The sequence below is a fragment of the Phoca vitulina genome, unplaced genomic scaffold, assembly GCF_004348235.1.
Source record: "Phoca vitulina isolate PV1807 unplaced genomic scaffold, GSC_HSeal_1.0 scaffold41, whole genome shotgun sequence".
Classification (NCBI taxonomy): domain Eukaryota; kingdom Metazoa; phylum Chordata; class Mammalia; order Carnivora; family Phocidae; genus Phoca; species Phoca vitulina.
The window spans coordinates 13,306,890-13,329,988 of NW_022589744.1; the positions used below are offsets into that span (position 1 = coordinate 13,306,890).

A 23,099-nucleotide genomic window follows, 5' to 3' on the forward strand; every position below is an offset into this window, starting at 1 on the left:
ATTGGTATCTGACCCACACCACCCCATGCCAGCGAAATGCTCATGCAGTGTTTGAGCCCTAGCTTACAGGCTGCCTGACCCTTCTAAGTGGTGTTACTCTGTGCTGTGCTCCCGCGCATCCTTAGAGTAGCTCACCGTGCTGTGTAGGAATCTTTGTTTAAAAACTAATTGCTCTTGGGGTGCCTGGATGGGTCAGTTGGTTAAGCGTCCGACTCTTGATTTCAGCCCAGGTCATGATCTCAGAGTCTTGAGATCAAGCCCCGCATTGGGCTCCACACTGAGCGTGAAACCTGCTTAAGATTCTCTCTCTCCCTCTCCTTCTGCCTCCCCCCACCCCAATGCTCGCTTGCTCTCTCTCCCAAAAAAAATAAACAAAATTAGTTGCTCTTTGAGACACCTGGATGGCTCAGTCGTTTAAGCATCTGACTCTTGATCACAGCTCAAGTCTTGATATCAGGCGTGAGTTCAAGCTCTGTATTGGACTTCACGCTGGTCGTGGAGCCTACTTAAAAAAAATTGCTCTTTCAAACAAACATATCATGTAGGAATCTTTATTTAAAAAATAATTGCTTTCTCTTGGCAAGGATGCCCATTCCCACTGTTAGTGGGAATGCAAACTGGTGCAGCCACTCTGGAAGACAGTGTGGAGGTTCCCCAAAAAGTTAAAAATAGAACTACTCTGCCATCCAGCAATTGCACTACTAGGTATTTACTCAAATACTAGTTTGAAGGGTTACATGCACCCTGATGTTTATAGCAGCATTTTTAGTAGTAGCCAAACCATGGAAAGAGCCCAAATGTCCATTGAATAAAGAAGTTGCAGTGTGTGTGTGTGTGTGTGTGTACACACACACACACACACACACACACACTATGGAATATTACTCAGCCATCAAAAAGAATGAAATCTTGTCATTTGCAACAACGTGGATGGAGCTAGAATATTATGCTAAATGAAATAAGTCAGAGAAAGACAAATCCCTTATGATTTCAAGAAACAGATGAACATGGGGTGGGTGGGGGTAAGAGGCAAACCAAGAAACAGACTCTTAACTATAGAAAACAAACTGAGGGTTGCTGGAGGGAGGTGGCAGGGGAATGGGTTGAATGGGTATTGGGGATTAAGGAGGGCACATGCTATGATGAGCACCAGGTTTTGTATGTAAGTGCTGAACCACTAAATCCTACACCTAAAATTAGTATTATACTCGGTGTTAACTAACTGGAATTTAAAACTTGGGGGAAAAAATCTAAAAAAAAAAAAAATAGTTGGTTTTTCAAGCAAACATATAATTATAGAATGCTTGAGAATCACCTCCAAAGATTCTGATTTGGTTGGGCTAGGGCAGAACCCAGGAATCTTTGTGTTTTTTTTTAAGATTTTATTTATTTATTTGACAGAGAGAGACATAGTGAGAGAGGGAACACAAGCAGGGGGAGTGGGAGAGGGAGAAGCAGGCTTCCTGCCCAGCAGGGAACCCGATGCGGGGCTTGATCCCAGGACCCTTGGATCATAACCTGAGCCGAAGGCAAACACTTAACGCCTGAGCCACCCAGGTGCCCCAGGAATCTGTTTTTAATAGGTAGTCGGGAGGATGCTGACAGTGTGGCCCCTGAGACCACAAGGAGAGATGTGGGTCTGGGGCTGGACTGTAGGAACAGTGTCTTACTCCATTTTGTCCCCTTATTGCCTAACTCGCTCCCTGCTAGAAGCATGGTGTTTGACACGTGGGTGGAATGAGCGACCCCGGAAGCACTGACTCGGTCAGGGCCACCCCGAGAAGTGGTGGCCCTAGAGAAGTGCCCCATGTTTCTTGCCCCTTCTCAGAGTGCCCTTTCGAGTACTTCGCACGAAACCCAACCTGACCTAAAACTCCCTGCAGCTAATGCTTTTTCGTTGTTTGATTTTAAATGGACCTTATACCAATGCCACCTTTCTTTGTTTCATAGGGAGAAAGAACAAGAAACACAAAAAGAGGAACGTTTGATGGAAGAAAAGAAAAAGAAAAAGCAGGAAGAAAAGAAAAAGAAGGAAGGTGCTCAGAAAAAGGTTTGGCTGGCATTCCTGCTTCACTGCCTGTGATCATTGTGTGTCTCATTTGCATTGTCACAGCCATTAGGTTAGAGTTCCATTTTATGACCTCAAAATATCAATGTGCTAAAGCTATAATTAGCAAAAAATAGATGTTGTGCTAGCGAAATAAATACAGAGTGACAGCCACAGAATGTCTTTCTTAAGGAACTAGAAATAGTAGAGCTGTGTTTTAAAGAAGTCTGATTTTTGTTGTTGGTGATAAAGAATGTCCGTGCTATTCCACTTAACCGCGAACTGTCCAGAACAACCATGTCTGAGAAATGAGGAAAAGGGCCATGTAACTGATTTTATTAGGAAAGCTAGAAATAATTTTTGCAGGTTTGGCAAATGTTCTTTTATAAATCCTATTGTTATTAAAAATTAAAAGTCCTTCTGTAAATCTTATCATCTCACTTAAATCTTACCTCATTTAATATACCAAGTTAGGCAATTTTTTGTTGGTCTTGCCTAGTTTAACATACCTTGTAATTTAAACTGTGTACCTTTTAGTTTATATTAAAATACAGAGCTCTGATGAGCTTCCGGATAGGTTTTTTTTTTTTTTTTGCCTTTAGATCAATATCGGCATATAATAGCATGTAGACAATTATACATTTTCCCTGTAATAAATTTTAATAAATTGGGCAAAAACTTGTTTTTAAAATTTCCAGTATTAAAGTCTGCTTATAAACTTTCATAGATATGCACATTCTACACATTATTATTCCTAAAGAGTTTCTGATTTTTTTTTTTCAGGCTGCTGATCAAAAAACCAAAGGTAAGTTTATTTTATTTGGGGGTGGTACATTGTATGGCAGCACTACACTTTTTGTGATGAAGATGACTTTTATTTTAATTGATAGTTAAAAACAAAGAATCTAACCCTGGCTTTGAACCTTTTGAATCTTCTTTTTATCATTCACTGTGCATTTCTTCATTTATCACTGGTTTCACATCTGCACTTCATTGGCATTGGTTTAATCTAAAATGCCTGAAGAATGTTATGTTTGCTTTCTGAACAATGCTTTTTACTTTTCCTTTGCTTTGCTTTCCACCAAACAAGGACTAAACTGATAAAGGTGATCCAATTTGAATAAGAACAGCCAAAAGATACTGAATTTTTTTGAAGCTTCCAATTTCTCTTTGCCGACTGTATAACAAAAAGAGGTATATTCTTTCTGTAATTCCCTCTTTGCTTATTGATATATAGAAGTTTTTTTTTTTATTTTCTAAGTCAAAAATTTACTTGTTAGTGTCTTAGCGGGTGTTGGAAACACAAGTAGTTCCCCCAGGAACAGAGGCGTCCCTGGGGTTTGCTGAAGAAGGGGCACAATGGCAGCAGCATTGGGAGCTTCTTCACCCTGTGCTTGCCCTGGTCAGGGGCTGTGCGGGGAGACGGGGCGTGTGCTCAGGAGCCATGTCCGCCAGCTCTGTTAAATCTGGGGCCAATTACTTGATTTTTCCAAGCCGCAAGTATCTCCTACTGAAAATGAGAAAGCTGGTGAGTGGGCGGCTCCCACCTCAATAAAGCTCCTGTGAAGATTCAGTAAGATCATGTATGAAAAGGGCTTGGTGCCCAGCACATAGTTAGTGCTCGGTAAAAGTGAGCTAGAATTAGTTGTTAGGATTTTCAAGATTCTGCGGGACGCATGTACACAGTGTGCGTGCGGGCACGAGTGCTAGAGAGACTTAGCAGCGTGCTGTTTGGGTGGTGCCACCACTAGTACTCTACTCTGGTTTGGCATCTTGGGGTTTCCAAAGTAAAGTTCATGTATATGACATCATTTGAACTTCATAACTGAGCAGGCCAGGTGTGAGGTGGCTTGAACCGGGCCTTCTGACCCCCATGCAGTGGGCCTCCGGGTGCCGGCACCAGGGTCCCAGTAAGGTGGGATTTCGTGTAAAGTAAATATTAAAAGGCAGCCCAGTTCCCAGGAAGGACATTTGTCTCTCACTCTCAGAAGCAGTGTGAATGTATAGCACACTTTTTCAGAAGGTCCAGAGGATTGTGGTACATATTTGTATTAGCAGTTATGATCTTGAGTAAGGAAGAATGGTTTCTTCCACTTGCATTTAAAACTACGGGATTGTTGTTCTGAGTCATTTATTTCCTTTTTTTTTTTTTTTAACATTCTGAGAAGTTTTTATAACCTGATTCAATACCAGCCGTTGTCAATGTTTTCTCTTTGCTTATGGTCGTATAATGATCCTGCCACACTACACAGAATTATTATTTCCCATTACTGTTCTGATGAGCATTTCCTTGCTTACTCTAAAGTCTACTGGTGTTTTCTCTTCTCCTTTTATCTTCTCTAAATTACTGCTCCTTTGGGTCCAATTTGTCATCAACTGTACTAACTATAACTAGCCTTAGCACACATAATAATAATGATTATTAATGTCTCCTAAACAGAAAAAAAAAGCTTTTTAAATTATAAATAATCTAACAGTGCTGCTAGATAATTCATTAATGAATATTAGCAGTATCAAGGTTTAAATTTTTCTCAGATGCTCCATTATTACTGGGTCGAATCAAAATTAACTGCCTGCAGGAAGGTGGTTCTGAATTTCTGACTGGACATGCGTGTTGGACAACACAGGCTGGGCCTGTTGCTTCCCTTAATTAACACTCCCCCATCCCCTGCCCCTCAAAGAGCTGCATTGAGCAATTTGAAAGCCTTTGTATGAGCCTTTCCACAAAAAAAATAGTTTCTTGTAATTTCTGCTAAACATTGTCTTTGCATTATCAGTGACTCAAGAAAGAGGTAGCTGAGCACCATTACTTGTTATGCCTTTAGTGAGACTCGAGATGCTCTCACAGTTGCGGGAAGGCAATCAGATGTAATCTCACCTATATATTATATTTCTGCTGTGGAGGACCTGGTATCTGAGTGTTGGACACTGTATAATGGGTTTTGCTTCGGTCATCAGTAATCTCCTTTATTTTGGCACTGCCCTTAATTTGGGCACAGATAATAGTAGCTTTATATGTGATGTGATGACTGAGCCTAAATTTTCCATATTGTTTTCTGGGTTTTTTATGGATTTAATTTTTTTTAAGGATTAATTATAATACCCATAAACGTGAAGTAATTTAATTCATTGGTTTTGGCCAGATTTTCTAAAGTTCACAAAATAGATAAGTTTTCATACAAAAAGCTCAAAGTTAATTATATCATGTATGAAAGCAAGTATCTTGATGACCCAATATGTCTCAAACTCCATATGATTAATGCTTTATGATTTTGAGTCATATACTTTTATAAATTCATACATTATGATTAGACTCCTAATCTTGCTTGAAAGGACTATAATTTAAGTTTTGCAGTTGGGTATTCAACTTTGCCATGCATTCAATTTGTAATGCTAATTTTAAGAAAATCTTTATGTGCTTTTGTTAATGTACATCAGTTGAAACCATATTCTTTCAGTAGCCTTACATTGAGTGATAAAGGTTTTGGGGTCACAGATTATTTGCACTGTGCCGTATTCCTGTTAAGGCTCATTCTATACATGGTTTTCTCAGTATGAATGAAGGTGAGCATTGAAGTTTAAAGGGTGCCTTCCCAATTTCATAGTCAGATCTAGATACGAACAAATACAAGTGAGAACCCACTTCTCTGTACTTCGCCAGTTAGGCGGCACTTTTTTTTCTTTTTAGCAGAGTTGGCTGAGTGCTGTTTGCTCAGTCGTGAGCTATTTGCTCAACACAATATTCAGCAGTTAATTTTTATAAGGCATCACATCTCCTGAATTACACTGTGTAATAAAGTTGGCCAGATTCCTTGAGTTTACATGTATCCATGTTCACATCCACATAACCAAAACAAATATTATTTTGAGTGTATGAGTTACCCTTAGAAGCAATAGCTAAAAGTCTAGTTAGTGTGCTTCGCACAGTGTATTTTATAATATATGGCATTTTGTTTGCCTGTCTGAAAGATTAATACAATCTTAGCGTTTGAAGCATTCTTAGAGATTCTCCAGTTCCTTCATTGGTTTGGAAGTGAGATTCAGAGAGGTTAGTCTGCACACGTTTTGACAGCTAGACTTAGTGGCAGAACTAGAATCCTCATCTGGTGGCTGTCAGTTATATATTTTTTCTGCTGTCATATGAAGGAGACATCAATATTGTATATCCATTATCAGTATAATCATTCATCTTAGGAAGTAACTTAGGATCTTTTCAAATAAGGCTGAAAGAAATTCCTAAGAGATTCATTATGTGAATTCTTTATGGGATTATATCTTAACAGGATTTTAAATATTAGATGTCTTTCTTTAGCCATGTTGCTCTATGTTTAAAGTAATTATTTAATTTTACTGTTAAATCCCTGACAGAAAGAAGATACAATACATTAATATTTTTTCTATGGGAACAAAAGAAAGTATATTAAGATGTGGTATTTTTCCCCTAACACATAGGCAACTTAAAAGGATAAAAATTACTGGAAAAAGAAAACAGCTAAGCAGGTACATACATATAAATTCTTCATTGAATTTTAGAAGGAAGGAAGTATAAATCCACTGGTGGCAGGGAGGCGACATAGTGCTCCTGTTACAAGCCCTTTAACAGCATCTTTTTTTTTTTTTAAGATTTTATTTATTTATTTGACAGAGGCACAGCAAGAGAGGGAACACAAGCAGGGGGAGTGGGAGAGGGAGAAGCAGGCTTCCCACAGAGCAGGGAGCCCGATGTGGGGCTCGATCCCAGGACCCTGGGATCATGACCTGAGCCAAAGGCAGGTGCCCAACGACTGAGCCACCCAGGCGCCCCAACAGCATCTTCTTTTATTTTTTTTTTAAGGATTTTATTGGGGGGAGAAAAGATTTTTTTTTTTTTAAAATACTCTCTACATCCAATGTGGGGCTTGAACTTACCCCAAGATCAAGATCCACACACTCCCAACGACTGAGCCAGCCAGGTGCCCCTGAAGTTGGATTTTTAAAATTCATTTTTCTTTTTTTTATTGAGGAGTAATTTATAGTCAGAAACATACAGGTTATTATCTGCACAATTCAGGTATAAATATAAAAAATGGCATAAATAAGTGGAGTAGAGTACATTGTTTTGTGTCCAACTTCAGATAATCCAATAGCCCAAGGTGGGTGTCAAGCTTAAGGGATTCTCTTATTTTATTTTTTTGTTATTAACATATAATGTATTATTTGTTTCAGGGATACAGGTCTGTGATTCATTAGTCTTACACAATTCACAGTGCTCACCACAACACAAAACCTCCCCAATGTCTATCACCCAGCCACTCCATCCCTCCCACCCCCTTCTACTCCAGCAACCCTCAGTTTGTTTCCTGAGATTAAGAGTCTCTTATGGTTTGTCTCCCTCTCTGGTTTCTTCTTGTTTCAATTTTTCCTCTCTTCCCCTATGATCCTCTGCCTTGTTTCTCAGATTCCACATATCAGTGAGATAATATGATAATTGTCTTTCTCTGATTGACTTATTTCGATTAGCATAATACCTTCTAGTTCCATCCATGTCATTGCAAATAGTAAGATTTCTTTTTTTTTTTATGGCGTAATAGTCCATTGTATATATATACCCCATCTTCTTTATCCAGTCATCTGTCGATGGCCATCTGGGCTCTTTCCATAGTTTGGCTATTGTGGACATTGCTGCTATAAATATTGGGGTGCAGGTGCCCCTTCAGATTACTACATTTGTACCTTTGGGGTAAATACCCAGTAGTGCAATTGTAACAGCATCTTCTTGAGGGCCCTTCTGCTAAGTCTCAGATAAAGCGGAAGTCCACGTCTCTGATTAGGTTAACTAAACTGTAATGTTAAATGTAAAGGCAGTTCCAAGTTTAGAGAAAGTGACAATTTATAGCTCTAAAGGAAGCTGATAGTCTGCTCTCTGAGAAATCACTTAACAGATTACTTTCTTTGCTTTGCTTTTTTTAACCACTTTATTGAGTTAAATTGGCACACAGTAAACTACATGTATTTAAAGAGAACAGTTTAGTAAGTCTTGGTATGTGCGTACCTGTGAAACCATCCCCACAATCAAGACAATAATCCATCACTCCTGGAAGTCTCCCTGCACCCCTGTCAACCCAGTTCTCAGGCCCTCCCCACCTTCATCGGTCCATAGGCAAACACTGATCTGCTTCCCATCACTACAGGTTTTCTTTTCTAGACTCCAGTTAGAGCAACGGAACCACGCAGGATGCACTCTTGGCTTCTTTCACTCGGAGTAATGCTTTTGAGGTTTGTCCCTGTTGTGTATGTCAGCAGTTCACTTCTTTTTATTGCTGAGCGGGGTTCTATGGTTTGGATATATCACAATTTGTTTGTCCTTTTACCTGGTCATGGACATTTGAGTTGTTTCTCATTTTCAGCTCTCGTGAATAAAGCTTCTATGAACTTTGGTATACAAGTCTCCATAAGGATATGTGCTTTGCTTTTTCTGTGGTAAATATGTAGGAGTAGAATGGCTGGATCTTAGGGTAGATGTATGTTTAACCTTCAAGAATCTGCAAAACCTTTTCAAAGTGGTTATACCACTTCCCAGTGCTACATCCTTACCAATATTTGGAAAATCAGTCTTGATCCTTGTAGAGGTGTGTGGCGATCTCTCATTGTGCTTTTGATTTGAGTTTCTGTAATGGCTGATGGTGTGGAATGTTATTCTCATGTGCTTTTTTGCTGTGTATCATTGGTGAATATTCAAATATTTTGCTACTTTTTTAAAAAGTTGAGTTACTTGCTTTCTTATTCCAGATTGGTTTCTAATACTACATTGACCTCTAGAGTCAGGCAGAAAGACTCATCACTGCAGCTTAGCTTCCTTCGTAATCCATTTCCCTTTCTCTCCATGTGCACAGCTATTTGTAATACAGTAATTTCAGAAAATGCGCACTTTTAACTGCGATCACATTTTGTCTTGCTTTTAACACACCTAAAGATTGCATTAATAAATGAGCTGTTAGTCACATTTTGCTATCTAGAGTTGTCAAGTTAGTTCATTAATTAAACAAACAATTAACAAATATCTATCAGACAGCAGAGGTAAGTTCCCTGTTCTCAAAGAGATGTATTAGGAGGAAGAGTTAGATATATAAGAAAATGAATGCACTAAAGTGTTCTGAGGGTTGTGATACATTTATCCCACATCTTCTACCTGAAAGGATTTAAGTACATTCACTTGGTCATGTTTCTATTCACTGTTTATGTCCCTGTAAGAAAAGATGGCCTGTTTTTAAAAATAAATGAGAAAACTGGGAGAAAGGCAAAAACTGCTTTAGAATGAGATGAATGCACGCTAGAGTTGGCCACTTTCCCAGTTGTCCCCAAGTTAGCCATGAAAATGAGATTGGGGGGTACCTTATCCCAGCCGTTCTGAACCCACCCACGAGGCCAGTAGAATTGAGCACTCTTAACAGCCTATCCGACCAAAAAAAAGGAGTTGAAACTGGAGAGGTGGAGGGCAGGGAGACCAGCTCATAGAGTCCATCTTAGGACTTCAGATTTGACCTTTCAGACCAGAGGGAGCCACTGGAGATTTTAGTGGGAGTGACTTCATGAGATTTATATTTTAGAAAGATCATGGAACATGCCAGATTGAAGATGAATCAGACAGTTGGAGAGGGAGCTGGATGCAGCTGGTACAGTTAGACTGCTCCACACTTCACACTCCAGATGACAGCTCCGTGGTGAGGGTGGACAGGAAGGGTCGTGTGGTAGAGCCGGCAGGACTTGGGAGACCAACTGGGTTACTCATGTGATCCAGCAGATACTTATGAAACACCGGTTTGCCTGGCACTGTTTGGTATGGGGAGAAAAAGATTAAAAAAAAAAAAAAACAGATATGCTTTGCACCCCCTTGTAGCTTCGAGTCTTATGGAGAATGGGCAGAAACATCAGTCACGATGCTGTGTGTGTCAGAACTGACTGGGATGGCTACTGTGAAGGAAAGGAACATTGTCTCATGAATGCATAGAACAGAAGAACTGGAACCAGGCTGCAGTGAGCGAAGGCATCCCAAGTGATGCTGAATCAAGGTCCGAAGGATGGAGAGAAGGCAGCTAGGCCAGTTAGGGTTAGGCCGGGGAAAGTAGAGAGAGGACTCACGGGCTTCCACATTCGGAGGGAACAGCATTTGCAAAGGCTAGCTGGCCTGTGTGGCATTCTCCAGGAACTAAAACAAAAAGTTGGCATAGAAGGTGAGTTGTCAGCAAGGGGGAGAGTGGTGTCAGTGAGGCTAAGGTAGGTGGGGACCTAGTGTGCACAGGGCATGTAGAGGTGGAATATTCCTTTTTTTTTTTTAAGATTGTATTTATTTGACAGAGCAAGAGCGCACAAGCAGGGCGGGCAGCGGAGGGAGAGAGAGAAACAGGCTCCCCGCTGAGCAGGGAGCCCGACACAGGGCTTGATCCCAGGACCCTGGGATCATGACCTGAGCAGAAGGCAGACACTTAACCATCTGAGCCACCCAGGCGCCCCTGGAATATTCCTTTTCTTTTCTTTTTTTTTTAGATTTTATTTATTTATTTGACAGAGACACAGCAAGAGAGGGAACACAAGTGGGGGAGTGGGAGAGGGAGAAGCAGGCTTCCCGCTGAGCAGGCAGCCTGATGCAGGGCTTGATCCCAGGACCCTGGGATCGCGACCTGAGCCAAAGGCAGATGCTTAACGACTGAGCCACCCAGGCGCCCCTGGAATATTCCTTTTCAAAATCAGATTGCAACATGGCCGATTCCCCTCGCCTTCCCCATCCCTCTTGGACTAAATGTTGGCATAGTCTGACTCGGGCTCCCTCTTCTGGCAGGCTCTTGGATTCTGCACTTTTGGAGGACAAACATCCCAGGATTATTGCTGCTCCACGATTTTTACATTTATTAAAGAAAACACACACACGATCCTACCACACAGGGCAGTATGCATGCCCTGAGAGAACACATTTCAGACATGATTCCACTTAAACCCTCTGTGTTTCATGAGATTTAGGATTTGCTGTTTTTCAAGAGCTTGTTCAGTTATGGATGATTGAGCGTGGAAAGAGACGAAGTTAGGCTGGAGGGGAGAAAGCTGAGAAGCTGTGCACTCAGTGGACTCTGTTCACCCTCCATGTCTGTCCAGTGTGCCTCGTTTGGGGGGTATTTCTAGTTAATGTTACATATTGAAAAGATGATAGAAAAGCCAGTATGTACTAGTGCTATATTTGTTACTTGGCTTTAACATACGCTGTTATCAAAGGTTTCTATTTTGATCTTCTAAATCTGCCGGCTGTTGCTTAAAAGAACTTAGAAATATTTGCCTGTATGATAAATAGTACATTTTTTTAAAGTAGAAGAATCCAAGGCCCAAAACGAAATAATCTTCTAATAAAATGATTCTTACTGTTAGTAGTCATTATTAAAGTAAATTTACTTTAACATTCATATTATACAGTCTGATATACTAAGAGTAGCATTTAATTTAATTTCATGCTTTTTAGAGAGGTAACTGTAGTACATTAGAATAGAAAATATCTCTGAACAGCATTCTCTCATTAGCAACAGGCACCAAGATAATGTAGTTAGTAGTTAATGAGTTTGTGCTCATTCTGAGTTGAGCTCCCGAAGTTGCCATGGTGACAGATCAGCCAGAAGCTGTCAACAGAACACACAGAAGGCCACTGCTCGGTACCCCTCCGGAACTGCCAATAAACACAGCAGATGGACCCTCCTGCACATTGCTGTCTTCCCCTCGCCTCTTGTTGTTCTAAGGAGCTTCTCACTACAGTGTTGGCTGCTGTGTAGGTTGCAGAAGAGATTGTAATAATGAAAATCTTCCTTGGAATCACAGATTATTTTAGCCCAGGAAAATAGTTCTCTTTTATAGTTGTTTAAGTAAGTGTAAATTTTAAATTTTAAGAAACTGTGACTCTTTGAGTATATATTCTGAAATAGCTAGAATTAATGCATGATTTTTTAATATTTTTCTTCTGTCATTGTGTGGTATCTGTACAGAAGAGAAATTCTATGTTTTATCATACAAAAACTTCTATTTCTTAACTTCTAAGATGCCACCAGTTAAAGAACATCATTGTTCTAATGTCTGACCTACAGATGCAGTTGGAGGGCCAATGAGGAAACTGTGTTAAATTTATACACTAATTGTAAGATGCATGCAAATTTCAGAAATAAGACACGTTAACATGTCCCTCTAGGTTGGCATTTATCTATAAAGAATTACTTTTAAAATACACCGTTGCATGCCTATAGCTGTCAGTGTGCTTTAGGCTTATCGTGGTAGCCCAGGAGATTCTGATGGAGGCCATGTGTAAGGAAGTCCCATTACGGTAAACGCCATTACAAGGAAACCGTTGTTGAATATCTAGGTCATGACCACACACCATGATGTTGTCTAGGTGAGTGAAAGAGCTGAATATTCTACTTGCTAAAAAAGGATCTGTGCTCTTAATCAGAGTTTAGTTGAAGTGTATAGAAACCACTCTAGCTTTTTTTAAGTACAGGGAATTGAGTGCTTATAAAACCATTGCGAGGCCAGAGGGAGGGGGCACCCCCTAGGCTGGGCCTCTAGAAATGATTCCCCACAGAGTCATCCCAAAGAGCTGCTCCTTGGGAAGGGATCAGGAGGCCTCACTGGCACTGTTGACTCCAGCGCACAGTTGTCACCGCCGCAGCCCAGTGACCGGGAAGCTGCCGTCAGCACTGTCTCCCACCGCCACTAGGGCAGTGATTGGGAACTAGGACCCTGCCCAGAAACGTCCACCATTTCTGGGGCTCTGCGCACAGTCAGTGCTGGGGGAGCAGACAGAGCAGCGAGGTCACTGCCTGCCAGGTCGCATGGGGTCTGATCCACAGCTAGGGCCTCCTTGCAGCTAGGAGCCGGACCCCTGTGTGCATGTTGGGGAGTGGGGGGCAGGGAGAGACAGCTTTGACTACTGCCCTGGAACATTTTTAAAAATGATGGAATGGATGACTGCTCATTAACTTTTGTATAGTGTTTGACACTTTCCAGACAGTAGAATTAAATGGGGAGGTTTAGGGCCAGACGAGAGATGTAATTCTCCAGTCCTGAGTACAGCTGTCAGTATCTGTGCTAAGTTACCACATCGCTTCTGTCAAGAGTCTCTGCCTACCTGCCTCCCTTCTTTAGTTAGTTCATTAATTGCAGTTCATGTCTCACGTGACTCAGAGTTTTGTTCATCAGCCTAAAATCCTTCCCATTGCTTCCGAGAGGGGAAAAGGAGTGAGGAGGATTATTAAGACTGGCCAAGGCTTGACCAAACTTCAGTCAGGCTCCTAGACCATCTCCTAGGCCCGTCCATGCACTTCCTTATAAAATCCAGTTTTAGCAAGAACCCTGCTAAGTCAGCTTCACCAGAAGCCCCCTCTGCTTCCCGGATGTCTGACCGGGTTCCTCATCCTCCACTGGCCCCTGGGTGATGCCTGACACCCTGGCTGGCCTTCAGCGAGAATCCCGCTAGATCAGTTTAGCCAGGAGCCCCCTTACCCTCTACGTTTCCTCTTAGTGATTTTCCATTCGCTGCTCCACTCCCGTGCTCCCTGGCTATAAATTCCTGCCTGTCCCCGCTGCACTCGGAGTCGAGCCCAATCTCTCTCCCCCACTGTAAATCCCAGCACACGGTCCCTACGCCCATCAGCCCATCGTGAGGGTCCTGGATGGAGCTGCGTCACCATCCTTAACAAGTGTCCTTGCATGTTTTTCCTTTACCGTAATAAACATTTATAGTGCACTTATTATGTGCTAGATATTGTTCTGAACAGTTCTTTACATATATTAACATTCACTCCTCAAAGAACCTTCTCAGTAAGGTACTCTTACCCCCGTTTTACCCCCCACTTACCCACATTTTACAGATGGCACAACTGAGTGACAGGTTAAGTAACTTACCCAGGGTCACCAGCCAGTAAGGGGCAGAGCTGAAATTTAAACCCCAAGTCCTTACCCACAGCCACTACACTGCATCTCTAGAGAGGTGCTTGGGAATGATAAAGCTCAAGTTGCTCATGGGGAGAATTTCTTGAGTATACAGTCAGGGAGGGATGGGAAGATGGGGCTTTGGTGGAATCGGTGACATTTTATGTCTAAGCTGGAGATTGGGTACGTGAAGGTTTGTTGATTATTTGGAATTTATGCCTTTTGTACATCTTAAGTATTTCCAAATAAATTTTTTTTTAAGATTTTATTTATTTGAGAGAGAGCACGCGCACGCACACAAGCGGGGGGAGTGACAGGCATTGGGGGAGGGAGAAGCAGAATCCCCACTGAGCAGGGAGCCTGATGCGGGGCTCCATCCCAGGACCCTGGGATCACGACCTGAGCCGAAGGCAGACACTTAACAGACTGAGCCACCTAGGCGCCCTTCCAAATAAATTTTTAAAGAAAAGAATGTCATGGTAGTATGACTTGGGTAATAAGATGGAAATGTCTTGGTGCACCGGGCACCTCTGCTCCCTGCTCTGTTAAGTCCCTGGTGAGGAAGGGAAGGTGGACCTTGATGGGAACCTAACATCCCAAGGATGCCCCCGCAGGATTTGTGGAGTGGAGCAAGGAGGGGGCCTGCTGCTGGGGGCCGTGGCTACCATGTTGTTTCCTTTACCTGTGAAGGTGACAAGGGGCACGCAGATAGGACCCCATGGCTCTAGAGCCTGCACAGACAGGCTGTTGATCAAGGTCAGCTGCTTGTTGAGTTTAAATAGCAGTGAAAGAGTATGTCAACTCTCCACGAACTTATAATCAGAGGAGCCTGTTCCTGGAGAATTTCTCCCCGAAACCAAAGGCTCCAGACTCCTCTGTGTGCTACAGCCAGAACAGGAACATCCTGGGGGCTCTCCCAGCTACTGGCCACCAGGTAGATTCCAAACCCCTTACAGAGCCTACGCCTGCCTCTCCAGCCTCAGGCCCAGCCGCTCTCCCTTGAGGCACCAAACTCCAGCCACAATGGCATGGTTTCAGCCCTTGACAGCACGAAAGCTCCTTCTCAGGTCAGGACCTTCCCCACACTGTGCCAGCTGGCAGGTGTGAGCTCGAGTAGCCCGCACATGCACACGAGCATGGGTGTGCACGCACACACGCTTCACCTGGTCGGCGGTTCTCCAGGCCCAGCCTCATTGTCACTTCCTCACCAGAATTAGCTTCTTTGGCCCACTGTTACTCTTGTCATGCTTACCACAGCAAGTACTTGTGTATTTGTGGAATCATAATCTCTTACTAGATTATAAACTACAAGGACAGGAACCATATGTTTTCCACAGTATACCCAGTGTCTGGCACAAAATTGGCATCCATTAAACATGACCTAAATACATAAATACGGAGAGGGTACATGAGGGTACAGGCAGTAAAAAGAATGCTAGACAGAGAAAGCCAGCAGACAGTGATTTGACCCCTGACTCCTGTGCCCTGCGCCCCTGGTTTTCCAGAGCACCTAACCTCTGCAGTTTCGTATCTCACCATGCGGCCTTTTCTTTCCTTCTTGCCCTGCTGAGATGTGAGCTCCATGGACGGGAGTCTGCCTTTTCTGTTCTCGGGCATTGCCCCAGCGCCCAGAAGAGCGGCTGGCTCTAGGAGGGCTTAGTGTGCGCAGGCGAGGGACCGCCTCTGCCTCTGTAGGAGGGAGCTGGCTGGTGTCAGGGTTTCGAAGGGTGTAGGAAAAGTTTCCAGCAGTTCAAATAAGGGAATTTTGGCATACCACGTTGGATTATCAGAGGGCTGCTTGGCAGTAGTGGGGGCTTAGAGCAGCATCGGTGGGTGGTAGGTCTCGTTCCTTGAGCCTGCAGTGTCGGGCGGTCTGCAGACCACACCGGAGGGTGGGATGGTGCAAAGGTGTGGGTGGCAGAGGGAAAGGCCACTGTCCCAGGGGGTGCTGGATGGTGGAACTGAAGCTCAGACACTGAGACGTGTTGACCAGTGGGATGAAACTTAAGGAGGCTGGGTCAACAAGGGAAGTTCCTGCTCTTGGTCTCCTTGTCAAAGTTTGAAGAGGAGCTCCTTCCAAATCTGCCCTCCAGAGCCCCGAAAGGCCAGTTTGAACTTCCTGCCCACACTGTAGCCTGCTGTTTTTTTTTTTTTTCTTTTTTCTCAAAGATTTTATTTATTTATTTGAGACAGAGAGAATGAGAGAGAGAGCACATGAGAAGGGGGAGGGTCAGAGGGAGAAGCAGGCTCCCTGCCGAGCAGGGAGCCCGATGCGGGACTCGATCCCGGGACTCCAGGATCATGACCTGAGCTGAAGGCAGTCGCTTAACCAACTGAGCCACCCAGGCGCCCCGTAGCCTGCTGTTTGAGGAGAGCAGTAGTAGGAATTTAGAAGCTCTGTGGGCCCTGTTGTGACAGTGCCCTCTGAAAATTTTAACTGAAAGCAGAAAATTGTTTTAAAGAAGCCTTGGTTTCTCAGAGGATGGTTTCATGTCTGCCTTTTCCCCAGCAGGTGTCGCTGTCATTTGGTAGTTTACTGGGGAGAGGCGAGATCTGGGAGAGTTGGCCCACACACCAGTAAGCTGGCTGCTGTCTTCATGTTCTCTGAGTCAGTGACTTGTTGACGGTCCCTAAATAAAATCAAGCTGAAATTCTCGGCCTGACTGTGTTCTGCTGCTCTATTAAAACAGTGATGTGTAGGATAGACTCGTCTGTGAGCCTCTGTTGTTGAGGGATAGGCTTAGACGCAGGTGAGTTTGGGAAGAGCAGTGTCACGATGACTTGGATACCCTACTCTTTCTTTGGGCGGTGAGAGATGGAGTAATTTGTATCTGAAGAGAGTAGATGGCTGGTCAGAAACTGCCCATTTGGTTTATCTGTGTTATTATACGAACATACCAGATTTTGAGATCCTCCACTTAAAATTGAGATTATGTGAGTTAGCTGCTAGTTTTCAAAGATCTGAAACATACTGGTTTACACCAGAGAAGCTTTATCACTCTCTCATATAAAAGAGGCTCAACAGGGTCAGAATTCTTGGTTCCTTCTACCTCATCACTCTGCTATGTGAGGCTTCTCTTCCCTTTCCTTCAAACTTTTCCTACAAAGGACCAGATAGCAACTGTTTTAGACTTTGCTGGCCTTGTCTGGTCTCTGTCACATATTCCCCATTGTTCTTTCCCCACCTTTCAAAAATGTGAGAAACATTTAGTTCACCGGCTGGCTCCTGCCCTATGCAGCCCTCTCCCCTTCAGAGGGGAGACTGGTTTGGGATTCTTTGACTCTTAAAATGAGACTATAAAAGTGACCACACATCATGTAGTTCAGACAACATGAGGAAAATGGAGTATTCCATATTCAGATATCTTAGGATTGGTGCTTATATTCAAAACTAGTTACCTATTGATAACATTTATTTATTATACTTCTTTAAAACCAGCGACTGATAGCATTCATTTATTATATTAGCCTTCTTCATTTCTGTAGCACGAACTCCTTTTCCCCTAAATATTTTGAAGAGAAACAGCCCTGCGTTTGTCTTCTCATTTTTTTGAGAAGATGACAGCGGTGTAGTGGAAGAGCATGGGCTGGCGCTCAGAGACGAGGCGCCGGTGCATCTTGGTCAGCTCACTTGGGCCCTGGGAGTCTGTGTGGAGAAGGGCAGGACAGGGTGATTTCTTAGGTCCTTGCCAGGTGTTTCCATCGGATTTTGAGTTCAGGCAGGTTTTCTGCATTTCCATTCTTTGAAAAGGCTGGTGACAGTCGACAGAAGTACTTGACTCTTGTGGTCGCTGGCCTCCAGGGTCAGTTACTACAAAAGAGAAGGAGGGTTTTCCACAGCAAGGGTAGGTAGAGCTCTGTAGCTTACTAATAGTTCTCTTTCCTCATTCTATCCCTCTTGCTTCTCCTTCTCTTCCTCCTTTTCTTCTGCGGCTGCTTCTTTTGAATTTTGTAGTAAAAGAACCAATTCTGTTCATACTCTGAGCTTCCTAAAAACCAGTGGCTGGGTCTAGAGTAAAACCTTTGGGCCAGATACATTAAAATGTGTAATAAAGCAAAATGGTAGCATGCTGATCACATATTTTTATTTTTTTTGAAAAGACTTTATTTAGAGAGAGTGTGAGCTGGGGGAGGGGCAGAAGAAGAGGGAGAGAAAGAATCACAGACTCCGTGCTGAGCGCAGAGACCAACTTGGGGCTCCATTCCATGACCCCAAGATCATGACCAGACCCGAAATCAAGAGTCAGAGCCTTAACTGACTGAGCCACCCAGGTGCCTCCATGCTAATTACATATTTTTAAATAAATTTAGTGGTGGTGTTTCCCAGACAGATGTACTTCTGCTCTGCTCTCAATTTCATTTGCGAAGTTGTAATGGAAAGTTGCTGTTGAGAGAGATACAGCAAGTTTGCTTTAATTAATAGATTTGGGTTTTTTTATTCAAAGTATAATTAGTGTTCTATTAGTTTTCAGGTGTACAGTCTAGTGAGTACTCCATGCTCATCATGCTAAGTGTACTCCTAATCCCTTTCACATGTTTCACTCATCCCCCACCCCTCTCCCCTCCGGGAACCTCCAGTTTGTGTTCTGTATTTTAGAGTCTGTTTTTTTGTCTCTTTATTTTCTTTATTTGCTCGTTTGTTTTGTTTCTTAAATTCCACATATGAGTGAAATCATATGGTATTTGTCTTTCTCTGACTGACTTCTTTCACTTAGCATTATACCCTCTAGGTCCATCCATGTTGTCACAAATGGCAAGATCTAATTCTTTACTGTGGCTGAGTAATATTCCAGTGTCATATGTGTTTGTGTGTGTGTGTGTGTGTGTGTGTGTGTGTGTGTACCACATCTTCTTTATCTGTTTATCAGTGAACACTTGGGCTGCTTCCATATCTTGGCTATTGTAAATAATGCTGCAGTAAACATAGGGGTTCATATATCTTTCCAAGTGAGTGTTTCCATTTTCTTTGGGTAAATCCCAGTAGTGGAATTACTGGATCATATGGTCATTCTATTTTTATTTATTTATTTTTTTAGAGAGAGGGAGAAAGGGGAGGGAGAGAGAGAATCTTAAGCAGACTCTATGCCCGTGCAGAGTCCGACATGGGGCTCCATCTCACCACCCGGAGATCATGACCTGAAATCAAGAGTCAGACGCTTAACTGACTGAGCCACCCAAGTGCCCCTATTTTTAATTTTTTGAGGAACATCCATACTCTTTTCCACAGTGGCTGCACCAGTTTGCATTCCCGCCAACAATGTACGAGAGTTCCTAATAGACTTTTTTTTTTTAGAGCGGTTTTTGGTTGACGGAAAGATTGCGCAGAAAGTATAGAGTTCCCACAATACTTCCTCTCCCCACCCCTAACACATCCTCCGTTTCTCCCATTATGAACTTCGGCCTTGGTGTGGTGCATTTGTTGCAATCAATGAACCAATATTGATACATTATTATTAACTAAAGTCCACAGTTTACATTTGAGTTAACTTTGTATTATGCAATTCTAATGGGTTTTGACAAATGCTAATGTCATATATCCACAATTAAAGTATCAAACCGATTTACTGCCCTGAACGTCCCCTGTGCTGTACCTCTTCCGCCCTCCCCAAGCCCTTGTCAACCACTGATGGTTTCACTGTCCCCATAGTTTTGCCTTTTCCACAATGTTATATAGTAGGAGTCATAGACTGTGAAGCCTTTTCAGACTGGCTTCTTTTACTTAGCAGTAGGCATGTAAGATTCCTTCATTTCTTGTCGGGACTTGATAGCTCATTTTTTTTAAATGTGAATTTTCCATTGTACAGATGTACCAGTTCCTTTATCCATCACCTATAGAAGGACATCTCAGTTGCTTCCCATTTTGGGCAACTAGGAATAAAACTGTTCTAAACACTCCTGTCAAGGTTTGTGTAGATAGAAGTTTTCAACTCATTGGGGTAAATACTTAGGAACTTCTGCTATTTTAATTAGCTAAAGGCCAGTGTCAGAAAAAAATACATTTGAAAGCCCCTGTGTTTAAAAATCAACCTATAATAGGTTTTATAGGTTTTTTTTTTAAAGGAAAGATAGAATGGATGTTCATTTCCTGTGCCTTTGAGTTGAAGGTGAATAACCATCAATCTAACATCTAAAAAATGTTCCAGATCTGTAGCAAGGCCAGGGAAATAGGAGCAGAGAGGCAGAACATGGGTAAGAGAAACTCTGCGCTCGGAAGGGATAGCCATCACAGCACGAAAGCCGCGTGCCACATCCTTTGTTCTTCCCTTAGAAAATCCTAGGTATTCAGAGTTGGAAGGAACCTGAGGGAGTCAGCTGTTGATTGTGAGATCATCTACCATATACCATATCATACACCATATACCATCATATTCATATACCAAGAAAGAAAAAACACTGCCAATTGACTGATGTGTCCTCAATGGTAGGACACATCCTGATGTAAATGCTATTAACATATGAAGAAATGTAAGTCTTAGAACTGGTAAAATACAGTATTCACCACAGATGGAGTAACAGGCATGGGACAAAGAACAGTATGATGCTCACGTATTTGGAGTGGCAGAAACTTGAAGGTTTTGCCTAATGGCTTTTATTCCTTCTGGAAAGTAGTCAGAGTTCATCTTCTGAGGAGGAGGAGCTAAAGGAAGGCCTTAGCGGCTCCAGAGTGGAAGGTCTTTGAGTGAGTCGTTGACAGCAGTGGAACCCAGCAGACCCAGGAGATGGTAGAATGGCTGGGAAGCACTGAGGGTGCCCTGGGTTAGGGACACAAACTCATAGTGACACCAGACTACATGGCTGTGATCTGAGTCAGGAGTGGAGAGAGTGGACAGTGGCTTCATCTAGGATTAAGGGTTTGCTGGGCAGGGCGACCGAAGAACAGTGGGCAGAGGCCTTGCAGACGCAGACTGTGAGATAGTGCAGGGCCATAGGCGCATGGCAGGGCCCATGCTGGAAGACGAGAAATGCAGGCCAACAGTAACGTTTTGTGTTCCCCCCAGGATTGACTGGAAATACTTTTATAATGTTACTTACACTTTTTAGATATACACCGAACTAGGTATAAACTCATTTTACATAAAGACATTTACAAATTAAGTAGAAAAAAAACCCATTTTTTCAAACAATAAGGTAGGGGCACCTGGGTGGCACATTTGATTGAGCAGTCAACTCTTGGTTTTGGCTCAGGTCGTGATCTCAGGGTCATGGGATCAAGCCCTGCATTGGGTTCCACACTCAGTGCGGAGTCTGCTTGAGATTCTCTCTCCCTCTCCCTCAACCCCCCCCCCCCCCGCACCTCAAATAAATAAATCAATCCTTTGGGGGCACCTGGGTGGTTCAGTCAGTTAAGCATCTGCCTTTGGCTCAGGTCATGATCTCAGGGTCCTGGGATCGAGCCCCGCATCGGGCTCCCTGCTGAGCTGCTTTCTCTCCCTGCTTCTTTCTCTCCCTCTGACACCACCGCCTCCTGCTCATGTGCTCTCTCTCAAATAAATAAATAAAATCTTTTTTTAAAAAAAGGTAAATGTTATGCCCTGGATGTTCATGTTTCAAGTTCAAGATGGGAACAACTTGAGGCTCAAATTCTTTGCATTTCATGTGTCTGTGCTCCCTTAGGAATGCAGGGTTACTACTCAAATCACCTTCGCATTTGGCATGCTTATTAGTAATAATACAGCCCTATCAGGGCTACCACTCAGCTCCCCTGCTCCTCCTTTCTGTTGAAATTACTGTGGAACTTTTGTTTATGCAACACTCAGATGGCATTTTGGCTTTCACTTAATTCAAATGCATCATTTGCAAGTTAGCGCACCTGTATGCTTTTCCAGCAAATCTGTAATAGAGTAGTGCTAGCGACGGTATCAGCACAGGTGCTTTAATCGGATAACACAGAATGCACGTGTGTGTATTGTCATCAGAATTAAAACAAAAATATATATAAATTGATGGGCATCTAAGATCCCTTAATTTGAGAAAACACTGGCCAAGAGCAGTGGTTCTCAAAGTGTGGTCCAGGGACTGCCAGCATCATCAGATCAGTCACCTGGGAACTTGTTGAGTGAGTCTGCTGTAAGCCAAAGTGTGAACTGCTGTGAACTGCTGCTCTAAGCTAACTGAATCACTCATTTTACAGATGAGGAAACTGTGGCCCAAAACCTGCTGCTCAGAATTGCAGTTAGTGTCTATGAAAACTGGGTCTCAAACCTGAACCTCTGGACTTCAGTCCATTTCTGTTTCCAAAGCACTACATTGTCATTTCTTTCTCAGTTTTTATTTTGTTTCCTTTGGTTGGGGTTGGGTTTTAAGGAGTGTTCCTAAAGTTTTGGGTTCTTGTCATTTTGTTCCTTATAGTGCCAGAACCTACTAAGACCTGTTCAAGCCAGCCCCAACCTGCCGGTACCAGTACCAGCACTTGCACCAGCACTCTGTCCAGCAGCAGCAATGGCAAACGTGCATCTGCCAGCAGCCAGCAGCCAGCTGCGTCCCGTTACCTGCCTCGCGAGGTGCCTCCACGCTTCCGCCAGCAAGAACAGAAGCAGCTGTTAAAGAGAGGCCAGCCATTGCCTGCAGGGGCCCTGGCCAGTGTGAGCCCAACCCAGGGTGCTGGGCCCGCAGGGGTAAGCCCTCCTCCCCTCCCTGGAGCCGGCGCGCAGCAGCATCCCAGTAAGCTCCAACCAGGTAAAAACACGTAGAATGAGGCATTCCTTTTATCAGAACCGGTGTGCCATTTTCAACTTTGGTGTACAGTGATACAAATAGACATATTTTGGTCCATATTCACTATATGCATATAATGGAGGGAGCTAGCTAGCTAGATGGTGGATAGATTCATTTCAATTGAATTTTATTTTTTTTTTTTTAAAGATTTTATTTAAGGGAGAGAGAGAGAGAGAGAGAGAGAGCACGAGTGGTGTGGGGGACAGAGGGAGAGGGAGAAGCAGGCTTCCCACTAAGCAGGGAGCCTGATGCAGGGCTCCATCCCAGGACTCCAAGATCATGACCTGAGCCGAAAGCAGATGCTTAACTGACTGAACCATGCAGGCACCCCTCAATTGAATTTTAAAATTCAGTTCTGTTTCCTCCTACTTCTATATATTATTTCTCATCGGTTTTCTGA

The 23,099-nt window shown here is 43.1% G+C and overlaps 1 protein-coding gene across 2 annotated transcripts in view; it reads left to right on the forward strand.

Moving 5' to 3' along the window:
- The first annotated feature begins 1,558 nt into the window (after window positions 1–1,558).
- TNRC6C (trinucleotide repeat containing adaptor 6C) overlaps window positions 1,559–23,099 on the forward strand; it is a 99,763-nt gene continuing 78,222 nt past the window's right edge. For both annotated transcript variants that reach the window (XM_032429944.1, XM_032429945.1), the window contains exons 1-3: window positions 1,559–2,050; window positions 2,831–2,852; window positions 22,334–22,660. In XM_032429944.1, coding sequence (XP_032285835.1) covers window positions 1,808–2,050; window positions 2,831–2,852; window positions 22,334–22,660 — 592 coding nt within the window. In that variant the 5' untranslated portion in view covers window positions 1,559–1,807. The remainder of the gene's footprint in view (window positions 2,051–2,830; window positions 2,853–22,333; window positions 22,661–23,099) is intronic.